Raw genomic sequence first — 13,594 nt, 5'->3', positions numbered from 1 at the left:
TTCATTAAGGTGCTGCTTAAACACTGCATTAAAGATTTTTTTTTTTTTAATCTTTAACTGTAACCTCCTTCTGCCTCTTACAGCAGCGTACTGAGTGGTGAGCTCCCCCCGGCCATGGGGAAGACAGCCTTGTTTTACCACAGTGGAGGCAGCAGCGGCTATGAGAGCATGCTGAGAGACAGCAGTGAGAACACTGGGAGCACCTCCTCCGCTCAGGACTCCCTCAGCGAGCACAGCTCAGCCACCACCTCCTCCAGACGCAGCTCCAAGAGCAGCAAGAAGAGCAGGAGCAACACAGGTCACAATTATACATTTAAACCCATTCTGTTCTCTATTGCTTTGACATCCATGCTACCTCACGACCGTTGCGCTCTTCCAAGGAACAATGCCTGGCTCTGCCACCTGTTCGTTAAAAGACAATCCACACTCGTTGCTTTTGTTGTTCCCCATTGGTGAAACGCACTACCAGTTCTCTACCTTTAAAAAACTTCTGAAGACCCAGCTCTTCAGAGAGTTCCTTCTCTCCTAGCACCACACAACACTTCTACTCCTTAAGGAATTGTCATTAGCACTTATTGCTGCACTAACAGCTCTTATCGCACCATACCTTGATTGTTTCCCTTTTCTGTAAGTTGCTTTGGATAAAAGTGTCTGCTAAATGACTAAATGTAAATCTTCTCTTAATTGTATAATGGGGGATGACAGAAAATACATGTATAGCTAAAGTATCCCTTTATTTGATATGACAAAGCTATGAGTGTGATTGAAATACAGTAACACTTGTGAAAGTCATGAACCTTCAAATAGCCTGTGAAAACAAGAGCAAAAAGTCAAATGACAACCATACTCATGGTTAGAGTAAATAATGAACCTCTCAATCAGTGAACACAATGACAATTGCCACTTTTATTCAGTGTATGCAGTTCTAAAAATGTATTCATTTTTTTAAGATCACTTTTAGCTTTTAAAGCTGAAAAAGCACCTAAATAATGTTTGTATCATGAAATAAGCTTTGATAAAATGTGATCAGGAGCCTCCTAAAAAAGAAAGCTAATAAAGAAAGTTATTAAATGAAGATTGATTTAAGACTGATAGTAACAACGAGAAAGACCTCCTTTGCTGAAGGGGCACAATGAGAAAGCAGTGATCAGGTCAGGGAACAGTGAAGGAAGCTGCAGCTGCAGAAGGAGGCTGCAGGTAGGAAAGGTGACCCTGACCACCCATGTGTGAAATGGTAAAGGGAATCTGCTGGTGTGGGCTATAATGAATATATATTCACCAGAACAGCACAGTGAGAGGCTACTAATGTGCCCACCAAATTACACTCTACTGGTTAACTACGAGGATGGATATGTGCATAAAATCCGATTCGACAGAGGCAGCTCTGCCCGGTGTGTCTCTGATTATTAATTTAAATTGGAGTAACCCTTTCCATCCATGTGGAGGACACAGCCTCGCCTCCTGCTACGCAGTGTGAAGTCTGAATTTTCATTCTCATTTTCTTTCTCTGATTCACTGTCCAACTGTCACAAGAAGACAGGTTGGACATGTTCAGGATGGATACAACAATTCAGTCCCAGTTCATGCAGACAGGATATAAAAAGGACAGATGCGCCACAGACTGAAGCAACATGTGCAGTTAGTGCGACAGGAATTTTAATCACATCTCCAGCTGAGTCTCCCTTTGTGCGTGATTTCCATTAGATTGGATTCACTAACTTTCTGTAAAATTTTCATGGCATCACCTCTTCTCATCTTTTTTCATCTATTCCTCTCTTCCAACTTTCTCCCCCTGCACCTTTTTCACCTGGCAGACCCTCTTTCTTCTTTATATTCTGCTTCCTACTATGTAATGAAATACTAATGTTTCTGCTTGACCTTGTGCCACAATGAGACCAAAAGACAGTTGTAACCTTATTAAATTCACCACTGTCTCCCTCCTGTCTCTCTCTCACCTTATCAATCACTTCCTGGTGAATCTGATAACTCTCATTCCTACATGGCTGGCAATTTCTATGCAAAGCATGTGTGCATGTATGAGCGTGTGTGTTCATTCTAGCGTGGTGGGCAGATTAGACAGTGACCCGCTGCTGTTATCTGTGAGCTTCATGAACACAGACTAAACTTTTTATCTCACTTCAAACTCCATCGTCTGTTTCTAGTTCCCTTTCTTTCTTTTTCAGTAACTCAATATTTTTTTTTGTCCTTTTCCTTTCTGCTTCCCTCCAGTGATTCATCCATGTCCCTCTCTTTTCTCTACCACCCACAGTCTCTCTTTTTAGCTTACAATATTCTGATTTTCTATCCATGTCCTATCTTCCTGTTTTCCTCTGGAGACACTTGGTGGCAAAGAATGACAAAGTGGGGTTCCCCATTGAGCACAAGGACACTTAAGTTGTACTGCACCAACTGTACGGCTGTATAACATTATTCTAGCTTAGCCTCCCTCAAAAAAGAGACTTTAATCTCAAGGGATTTCCTGGTTGAAGAAAGAAAGAAAGAAAGAAAGAAAGAAAGAAAGAAAGAAAGAAAGAAAGAAAACAACTTAAATTATCATTCGCAGTTAATTGATTGTCCATAGTTAATTGCAAATTTATCTCACACGTTCATCAGTTCAAAATGTATCTTAAAGGTAATTTCAATTATTTAATACTCTTATGAACATGGTAATGGAGTGGACAAATATGCTTCCTTTATGTGGACGTACAGTATCTATATTATTGGAAATCAATATTAATATCTATATTTATTTATAGAATTGGAGTTACATCCAGTAGCTACTATTCCCAGATGCTGGACATAATAATGACACCTCGATTTCTAAATTAAGTCCAGTAGTCATTGGTGAGTCCGTCCCAACTTTTCTGCTTCTCTTGTTTTCGAACTGTGTGGTGTAGTGATGTATCTTCAATGTAGTGGTGACTCTTGAAGGCAGTTCTTATGTGTAGTATTCACAAAGTTGATAGATCTAGATCTGCAGTCTGAACGTAGCCTAAATCCGATTTATTTTGCTCATATGTGACTCAGATCTTATTTTTTTTATGACAGGCTGAGCAGCACAAATCAGATTTTTTCAAATCGGATCAAGGCCAGTCATATGTGGTCCTAAATCATTTATACATATCTGAAGTTTTCCAAAGCAGCCTCAGCCTGAACAGTCATGTTGCATTTCATTTGACTTTTACATCACTCTAGCTCCCTGACTGTGGGGAAATGAGGGAGTGAAGCAAGGTGAGAAGGTGGGTGGGGAAAACCAGGTGAGGGCAATGAGTGGATTGCATGGGCTGAGTGGAGGGTGGGAACTGAAATAATTGGTCAAAGGTGATCATAACACAAGCTGTGTATTATAGCAATTATAGCATTAACTTTGACAGCCCAGTGAAGTCCTGAACTGTAAGGTTACCAGGCAACCAGCACTGTTTTTGTTGTGTAACCTAGGCTTACTGACTACTGGCTGTAGCCTTATATTGAATGGACACCTGATCCATCCAACTCTCATAATGAAAGCAAATGGACTTCTAATAACCTAAAGATTAAAAAGAGAATAAAATCATGAAATATATTTAAATAGCAATAAAGAAACTTAATTTTGCCAATTATTATTGCAGAATATCTCACAGTTGATCATTAGTAGCAATTAAAGGCATTGAGTACTGAGCTAAGCCATGCTACAGCAGTTTGATGGTGTTTATGTTTGAAATGACTGTTGAAGAATTTTCTCTTTTAATTTGATAGAAACTTCTCACCAAACAAAGGCACTACTCAAATCAGTACAATTCCTCACTCGTAAAAAATATATATCAGAAAGTAAAAGCAGTAGTCAATGAATGAATAAGAAAGGTGAAGGGCAACAGTATTTATCACTAACTGCATCTGAAAACACGTCATGATAAACCCTGGTGGTGTGTGACATTCTAGTTTTGTTTATCTTATTCATCTAATTTGTTCTTTCAGGCCTCCAGCGTCGTCGTCTGATCCCGGCACTGACCTTGGATTCTTCCTCCTCCTCACCTTCTCACCGCTCCTCCAAACAGGCCATCACCTCCTCCTCTTCCTCCTCCTCCAGCCCAGGTGCATGCTGGGTGGATGGCCCGCTGGGGCCACCAACTCCCTCAAACCTCCGGGGCGCCACTGCAACGACAGAAACCTTTGAGATCAAGGTGTACGAGATAGATGACGTGGAGCGACTGCAGAAGAGGAGAGACAAAGGAGGGAGCAAGGTGAGAGATGCAAAGCAGGCGGGTGAGGTACGGGTGAGAGGAGGGAAGGAGAGATGAAGCTGAGCTGCACAGCTTCTCTTTAACTATAACAAAGTCAAACTAGACCACATCTAAGATTATGTGCTTCAAGTTTGAAAAGTATTAAAATGCAGAGAGATGTGTGTTAACAACACCCTTGAAATAGGATTTTCTCACAATGTTGTTGATTCAGTTTTCAGAGGTTGTTTCCACCAGCTGTGAAGGTAGAGGAGGCTGTGACTTTGTGAGAATTTCAAACATGGCAGGTAGAGATGAGAATATAATTTTCCAATCTCCACAGGTAAAAGAAACTCACACAGTAGTGTTAAAGTGAGGGAAAGGGGTAAAATAAGGCTAGAAAAGAAATGAGAAAGACAGAGAAATAGTGTAGCAGAGAGAGCAGGAAAGGATTAGAGGGAGAAGAATACTGTATGGTGGTGGAGTGAGGGAGAATAATGACTGGACGTGGGAAGAGAATTAAAGAAGGTGGAGAGCCAAAGAGCAGAGAAATAGACCCAGAGGGCAGGAGGCATATTGCACTTCATGTCAAAGAAATTGATTTGATGAATAATAGTTGTGGGACACATTAAAAAGCAATAAGTTCTGCTGGACAGTGTTGCTGGAGGAGAACAAGCTGGAGAAGAAAAGACAGAGACATAGGAAGTAATGGATCTGAGCTACTGTTCTGTGTGTGTTAATGATGAAAGAGGCGTAAGTTTAAAAAAATAGTAAGGATTTTCACACAATGAATGAATCAACATTTGAACTATGTTTTGTATGAACGGTGAACTTTTCTTTTAAATAAATCTACATTCTATTTCCCTTGAAATTATGAAATATTCCCCAGATTTAGCAGAATACAGAGTGGTACTGTGAAATGAATGCATGGTGCAGGTATCTGGGTTTGCACTCCTCAACCTCTATGTATTCAGGGGAGGAGGCATTGTGAGCTTTGGGAAAGATGGTAGGAGAGAAAAGCATGAAATATAGATTTTCCCTACAGCAGGCCTTAAGAAAGCCACTTAACCCCCAACTGCTCCAGTGAAGCTGCTGAGTGTCCGAAAGCACTTGACTGCGGTCACACTGAGGGTCGATGAGGTGTGAATGTATGCGACTGTGTGAATGTTAAACAGGCTGCTGCTGCTGAGGGGGGAGAGACGCATGCTTCACAACACACTCCTCCAGATAAATAAAGGTGAATAAAATCCATATCTGCTTGACTGTCCTCTCTCTCTCTGTCAGGAGGTGGTCTATGTCAGCGCCAAGCTCCGTCTGTTGGAACATCGTCAGCAGAGAATCAGTGAAGTCAGAGCCAAGTACCAGTGTCTGAAGAAGGAGCTGGAACAAACCAAACAGCACCTGATGCTGGAGCCGCACAAATGGACCACAGAGTGTAAGTAGGACTCTGTCACATCAGAGAGTGTGTATGTGTGTGTGTGTGTGTGTGTGTGTGTGTCTTGGCATATATTCTATTCCTGTGATTCGCAACATGTTAGAATAGAAGGGATGATTGATTTAATATAATTGTATCCATATAAAAAGATATAAATCGTATGGGCTTTATTTTTCATATTGTCAACAAATCCAATGAAAACACCAAAACCAACAACGCATCTGACTCGGTACTCTTTGACAATCCCTCCCCGTTTGTGGATTGTGGTCCTTGGTTCTACTGAAGTATAGAGCCATAAAGGTTATGTTTCATAACATACATACAAAGAGGCTCGGCCATTTCCTATAACAGCCGGGCACTGCAGTTTTAAACAAACTTTAATCAAACTGGAGTATAAATAGCTCCTGTGGGGGACTATTTCCAGCTGTGGATTAACACACAGTTGGTGTCCTTTTGAGTTATTTACAGCAGGTGTTTGTGAGATCCAATCAAAATAACGCCTGTGTTTATTGTAATGAATGTCCGGCTCAGTGATCTGTTCTTACAGACAAAAAAGAAGATCTATAGCACAGAGGAATGATATCAGGCTTTGGATACACAATGCTAATATCATAGACAGAGTATAAGAATAGGACAGACATTGAACTGCTTGCTGTGGTCATTTGACTAGGTCAAAAGAAAATACACACGTCAGTGGGGCTGGCTGTTAAGTGTTTAACACACAGTTTGGAGACAGATGGCTGGCTACTTAGCTAAATAGTTTTTCTGTCTCCAGAGCTGCTGTCTGCTCTCCTGCCAGTAAAATAGTCTTCTTGCAGCAGGGAGAGAGGCTGATGGACCATCAGAACCAGTGCGTGTTTGGCACTTGCGCTGTCATCTGTCAGCAATTTGCGGTCATTTAGTCTTTGAGCCCCATGTCCAATTTATAAAAGTTTGGGTACACAACCTCCAGATCTAAAAGCTAAATGCCAACTGCACAATAATTCAGACATATATACGCCAGCTAATAATATGCTAACCGAATGCTAAGGAAACAAAGGCTTACCATACATAATGAATCTATAACAGTATCCAGCAAAATGAAACACTTAAAGTTGGCCTTCCTCTTTGTCTGACTGTATACCATATAAACTGCAATTTACTCTTCTCTTCTATCTTCCAAAAAAAAAAGGCTGACTTTCTGTTGATGACGACACACTACCATTTCTTATTCTGCCATGCTTTAATGCTTCACTGCTTACAGAAAATGAGTAAGTTCTATGGTCAGTATACTTGTCAGTAGGATCTATTATACTGGTTTGGTTTTGGTCTTGTCATGGAATTTGTTGACAACGAGAAAAATATGGAATATCACACTTTAAAATGAGTCATAGGCTATACTCAATGTACTTACAATAGTGTTTTAGCAAAGTGTGTCATCTTCACACCTCTGCCCGTCTGTCCACATCCAGTTGAGCTACAGCAGGTCTATGAAGTAGACTCACTGGAGTATTTGGAAGCTCTGGAGACAGTGACGGACAAACTGGAGACCAGAGTCAACTTCTGCAAAGCCCACCTCATGATGATCACCTGCTTCGACGTGTCCTCCAGACATCGGTAGACAGATGGAGAGCTGGCGGAGGAAGAAGAAGACACACAGCCGGACTCAATTAGATGTTGACATTTGAACCCTTTTGCCCACTTTAATTTATCAAGACCTTAAGAGAATATCTCCTAAACAAAGACATCTCGTCAGAGGACCGGAAGGTTGGAAGGAGGGATACAGGGATGGACTGACCACTCAATCCTGCATGTCACCCTCACGTCTCCTCCGGATGTAAGTAGGCAGAAGAACAGATGGACGGAAGGGTGGCGGGATAAAAGGAATGGAGATATAAAGAGATTTTTAACAGGCCAAGAGACTGATGAGATGATAGATTTTTTTCTCAGTCTCAGAAATCAACCTTGAACAGCATCTTATAAATCGGCCGCTTTGACTCAGATAAACATGGCTGCTCAAAGAGGCCGACAGATGCTTCTAAGTCTGAAAAAAAACATCACACATAACCAAGGGAACACAATTTTCCAGAGAAGAGAATAGCTGAGACACCTCTTAGACCGAGTCAAACATTTAAGAATGTATGGAGAGGAAAGGAGTGAAGAGAGAAACAAAAACTGCCATTTCTTTTTTAAAGAAAGTACGATTAAAAAAGAGGTGCCGGAGAGGAGAAGAAGAATTTCTCATCTCCCATCATTTTAGAAGAGCACTTTGGAGTTAAAGCAGTTGAGAGCCATTGGCTGTAAATACAGAGTGCTGACTGCAGCATGGCCTGGTATTGTTGTGCAGTTAATAAAAAGAGACTGACCAAGAGAAAGACAGGAGGACAAAGAAACATGATTAAGATAAGTGCCTTGTGAACATTTCAACAATACCAAGACCCATTCTCTTTCTCTCTGAATTTGTGTTCATGCAGTAAGTATGGTGCTAGCATAGAAAAAACAAAAACAAAAACAAAAAAAAGGTCAGTGTCCTTGGAAAATCTTTGAATTTATAGCCATTTTTGAATGTGATGTTTTTCTGTGGGTCAATGTTTCACTATATCATAAACAAACCAATAGTGTACGTTTGTTTGAATGGTCTTTGGTACACTGATGAGAGATAAGAATACATTTAAGCTGGATTCCTATTTTAAACAGTTTAAAACAGACCTACAGAAGATTGACTAACACCAAGTCCTTTTTAAGACAACTTAATGTTGCAGGGACCAAAAATCCAAATAGAAAAACACACATGATTTTTCTAGGACACAGAGTTATGTGTTAGGAAAATAAATAGTTTCTTGTGCTGTTGTTTTTGACTTCCCCCACAAACAGAGCACATATGAATTTTGACCCTCTGGGGCACACGTACAGTATGTTTCCCTGATACAGATGTGATGGCTTTTTCATGTTCACAAAGCAATGAAACGTGTGAGTCACACAGGAGTGGGAATGAAAATGTGTTTTTCTCTGATCCAGTGTTAAGTACATCTTCGATCGACTCGGCTGACTGTCAGACTGACTGACTGTCTGTTGTTTGTATCTGTGTTGTTCTGCTCTATTCTAAAAGAAACTGAATGATTTGTTAAATGTGTGTGTTTTATATTAAGGTATCCTTTTTTATTTGCGTGCAATGGGACCATGTAGAGACTATGTATGATAGTAAGGGAATAGAAACAGGTTGAAGAGATATGTAACTGTGAGGAAGACACAGGTACAGGATAAGCCAATTGATATACAGTGTTACTTTTTTAAAGGCCTCTATTATTGGAAAAAAGAATGAATTTAGAATAGAAACACTTATATGGGACTACAATGCATGGCTAAAAAATAGGCTATTTAAGTAGTCCCCTCACTGTCTTTTATTAAAAGCACATGAAGGAACAAACAAAACATATATAAAAGAATGAAAGAGAACTAAAGAAAGAAAAGGATGATGACCAAATTAAGAGGCATAGATCTCTGCCTGGTTCCATTTGACCTTTTTTTGGATATGGATAGCAACACTTAAGATTTGTTAATATTATCTATGGTGCTTGAGATGTTTATGATCTAAATGTTTGTACAAATATAAATATATGAAAAAGTCTGTTTCCCTCTGAAATACAGAACAATACCCTTTGAATGCTTCTTCTCGCACCATCATCATCACGTCTGTTCTTCGCCATCCCTCTCCCTCGGAATTTTGGGAGATCCTGTTTGTAGTCTGAGAGGTAAAAACACGGTAATGATTGGTATGATTTGTCAAAAGCGTCCTAGTGCTAAATTTATCTTCATCCTAATAGATCAAACTCAGTTCTGATCTTTTTCACTCGACTGACACAGAAACAGGAAATGACTAAATGTTTTGATCTTCTCACGGCTGTGTAAAAAGCCAACAGTCATTAATCTCATGTGGTGTACACCTGCAGTGACAGCCACATGATAATCTATTGGGAAATTACTCCTGAAACTGAGATGCTTTTGACAAACTGGACCTAAGAAGTGTTTTTAGCTGGAGACAAGAGAGGCCTCTGAACGCTTCCTGTTTTTATCTCCCAGGTCGCCGTGCCAATCATCAATGAAGGTTTATTTATTTGAGCTCAGGAGAGAAGAGTCGCTTATTAATGTTCCTATTTATTTACACCTTATGATCTTTAAAGTTACTATGCATTTAAGAAAAAGAAAAAAAGAACTGTACATACTTTGCTGAGCCCATGTCATATATAAATATATATACTGTACACATATATATGCTCATTTTTATTTCATATATTTTCTGTTTGTTTTGTTTGCTCCTGTTGTTCCTGTTGGAGACTTTAATGGGTTTTGGGCTTCCTAAAACATTCACATCCAGGGAAGTTATAACAAATATCTGCATATAAATGAAGAAGCTGTAGGCAACAGGACAAGAGTTTGGTATTGGGAACATTCTGGTTTCCATTTGCAGTCCGAGTCGTAATGACCAATCATGTTTGAGCAGGCTTTGATTACATGCAGGTAAACAGGCTGTGTGGAGAGGAAATGAGAAACCCATTGGCTATCAATATTCTTTTTTTTCCCGTTCACATCTACTTGTGAGATGTTACAGTCGTGGACATCATCTCTTCTCTAATCGGACTGTTAATAATGGCCGGCCCACAAAACAGGAAGTCTTGGCCAAAATATCCAATATCTATTATCAAGATCTCTACTGGCAACACCAGAACCCCAGAAATATTGAGAATCTGAAGACTACCTGGACTTGTGTAATTAATTTAAGCCAAACCAAAATAGTTTCCTAAATTTAACCAAGCAGCTTTGTCGCCTAAGCTAAACTGCGACCTTTCTAAGGTGTATCATGTTGCTGACGTGTCCTGTTGTGCTGTCCACCCACAGATAAGTTCGATCCACTGGATAAAGACTTTTTGTATAAACCTGCCACTGGGCGCCACAGGAATGCGGAAGCATGTTAGCATTTTAGCACCTTAGTGTCTAACCTCTCAAACTCAATGAGGATGTTGAATGGGTTTTTGGTTAGATGCCTGAAATAAGGTCTGTAGTGAACACAAGTTGAAGAGATGTTTGTGTTTTGTTGTATGACGCAAAAAATATGTTAGTAAAAAACCCCACTTGTGAATTTTAGAGTTTTTATGTGTCCTTAAAAAGGCAGTAGTGGCTAAGTGAGACTACGGTGGATGTCGGTGTTAAATGTCATCACACTGGACACGGACGGGAACTCTCACTAGTCTGCCTCACAGCCTCTAGTTGTGTTTTTCAGTGCTCTTGCAAACTCTTGTAGATTGTAGATCAGGTTAATAAACAATCTATTAGTCTGCGGATTCGCTAGCTTTGTCAAAATCGCTTGTTAGCTCGTCGGAGAGCATCTGAAGCAATACGGCTGTGACGTAGAAGTCATGTGACCGTGGTGTGGTTCACGATAGCATTACGTTATTCATTATTTTTTTCTTCTGCCAGGTGCATTAACACTTGAAACATAATAAAAGTGGTGTTCATTTGTTAAGATTATCCTGTTAAACAAAACGTGTTCAAGCATCAGAAACGTGTGTTTGACCTTATTTCTGCAATGATCCAAAATCCAATGCAAAAATCCAATAGACGAATTCTCAATAGATCCCGTGGAGATGCTATTTCTGGTTTGTCCTACAAAAATATGTCATTATAAACACCGCCCAATACGACTGTGATTGGTTTAGCGGAATACAAACTAAGCAGAACATCTGGCTTGGAGACTGTGTAGCTCCAGACCAACATAAACATGATGGCTCATTTTTACATTTGAAGAAGTGTTGCGTCTACATTGTTATCTTCAGCCTTGTGTAATAAGCAGTGGATGTTTTAGGAACCCTAACCTCTGGATGAGCTAAATGGCCTGTATTTGTTTCCAGATTTAAGAAGCTATGTGTGAGGTTTCCTCCTAGATGTCTCACTGCCAAATGTGGTAGCTCCTTATAATTCTAGCAATAATTGTGAGAAACGCCTGAGGTTTCTGTGGCCGCATATTGTTTATAGCTAACATAATATTCCACATAAACCTTTCAAATTTAAGGGTTTCTTTGTCATCAGAGGCAATTGTGCTAAAAGGGAAGCACTAATTGTCAGGTGCTTCAAATAAAATTGTTCATAAAATGCCATCTGTTATACGAGTATGAGGGCAAAAACAAACAGTCTAATGGATAAATTGATGAATGTGCTGTTGTGTTTTGTTGGAGCGTTCAAGAATTATAATGTGTTATCTGGAAATCTGACACATAGCAGCTGTAAGTTCTTAAGCAGTATTGTGTGTTAAAGTCTGGGTCAGACCACATTTTATCAATAACAGTGAGAGTACCTTAGTTCTGATCAGTTGTAAGACAGTGGATTGGGAAATCTCTACATAACTAATTAAAACCAGTTCTGTAACTTTAAAGTGCCAATCTGTTAGAATGAGTTACTTCCTGTGAGAATTACCCAGCGTTACCACACATGCTCATTGCAAACTGCTGAATGTCAAGTGTGAGATTTTCACCGTGTCTTTCCCATGATTGGACTGTAAGCGTGTCCTCTGCAGATTTACTGTTTTTGAGAAATGTGGTCTGACATATTTTGTTGATGGAAGAGCAAGATGGAGGGATGTAAATAAAGAAATGTATTGAAAAAGATTCACATCTGATTCTTCAGTCTTAGACACAGCATGTGGGCCATCCCAAACCCATATAAATACCCACATTATGCATCATATACATAGCACATATCAAGAAGTACTTTTATCTTATCTGTAAAATGAACATTTGTATAACAATTACTCAACCGGTGTTACCTTGAAGTCTTGTAGAAAACTTTGTTTTTCTCGTATATATACATTTTAAACAAAGAATCAGAGTAAATTCTTAATGACTTGGAGCAAATTGGGGCCACATTGAAGAAAAACCATATCAATACACCTCCGACTGGTAGGAGGCCCGAGGGAAGACCCACAAACGGTGGAAAGATTATATCTCTTGCCTGGTCCGGAAACGCCTTGGGGAATGCCTTGCTTAGTATGCTTCCCCGCGACCCGGCCCCGGATAAGCGGATACAATTGGATGGACACACGAGATCCGCTTTAAAAGCATTTGAAACTGATCTCAAGCCAAGATCTGAAGCATGTAGGGGAGCGTTTGGAGAATTTAACACTGATTTTTATGTTGCTAGAATATTTATTTATTCGAAACACCTGTTAAGAAACAAAATAAATCATGCAGTACAATCCAAGTCTCATCCGGACGGGCGAGTAGCGTGCCTGTGCAACTGTAAGACGTTTATGTTGAAGTGTTTTAAATATAGAGGTTTTACCAAAAATGAATGAATTTTCTCAGTTTCTGTATTCTTCGTTCACCATAGATGCATGTAAGATAAAGGTAATGGGGTCAGTTTTTGATTTTCAAATGGGCATTTGGCAGATGAAGTATTCTTTTAGGAGATCTTCTAAACTGTAAAATATAGCTGAGAGGAAGTCGGAAGATGGCTCTCTACACAGACACATTGAAGTCATACTGAATATATAACTCTATTATCTAGAGAAAATTTGAGTATACTTCAATATTTCATTTATTTCTTCAGTACAGGGACTGCTGGTATAAAATCTTAAATGCATAATATTCATATTGGCTAAAAGAGGAATATCCACTCCAAAACTTGAAGGTAAGGTGCTAGAATCTTAGATTGTGTGGCTGTTATGTAGATATCAATAAGTTTCAACTGTGTGTGTGTGTGTGTGTGTGTGTGTGTGTGTGTGTGTGTGTGTGTGTACTTGCCTGTAGGCAGCTTCCTAGGTGACATATTGCCCTGTTGAGCCTGCTTTGATCACCCACGCACAGCAGGGAGCAGGAAGGAGGTGAAGGAAGGAATGGGAGAAAGAGGGAGAGAATAGATGAGTTAAGAGAGGAGAATAAAGGTAACAAAAGCAGGTTGCAGGGAAAGAGGGAGACATGTGAGAAGGAGTAAG

At 39.8% G+C, this 13,594-nt stretch overlaps 1 protein-coding gene across 1 annotated transcript in view; it reads left to right on the top strand.

Moving 5' to 3' along the window:
- The window catches only part of kif26ba (kinesin family member 26Ba), a 113,444-nt gene extending 101,175 nt beyond the window's left edge, over positions 1-12,269 (top strand). Inside the window, exons 25-28 of the mRNA XM_059348955.1 lie at positions 84-298; positions 3,955-4,220; positions 5,481-5,631; positions 7,083-12,269. Of these exons, the coding sequence (XP_059204938.1) occupies positions 84-298; positions 3,955-4,220; positions 5,481-5,631; positions 7,083-7,231 (781 nt within the window). The 3' untranslated portion in view covers positions 7,232-12,269. The remainder of the gene's footprint in view (positions 1-83; positions 299-3,954; positions 4,221-5,480; positions 5,632-7,082) is intronic.
- Positions 12,270-13,594: the final 1,325 nt, after the last annotated feature.

Source organism: Centropristis striata, chromosome 2 (assembly GCF_030273125.1).
Source record: "Centropristis striata isolate RG_2023a ecotype Rhode Island chromosome 2, C.striata_1.0, whole genome shotgun sequence".
NCBI classification, from domain to species: domain Eukaryota; kingdom Metazoa; phylum Chordata; class Actinopteri; order Perciformes; family Serranidae; genus Centropristis; species Centropristis striata.
Note: the sequence above shows the minus strand (reverse complement) of the source record. Positions and strands in the feature narration are given on the sequence as shown.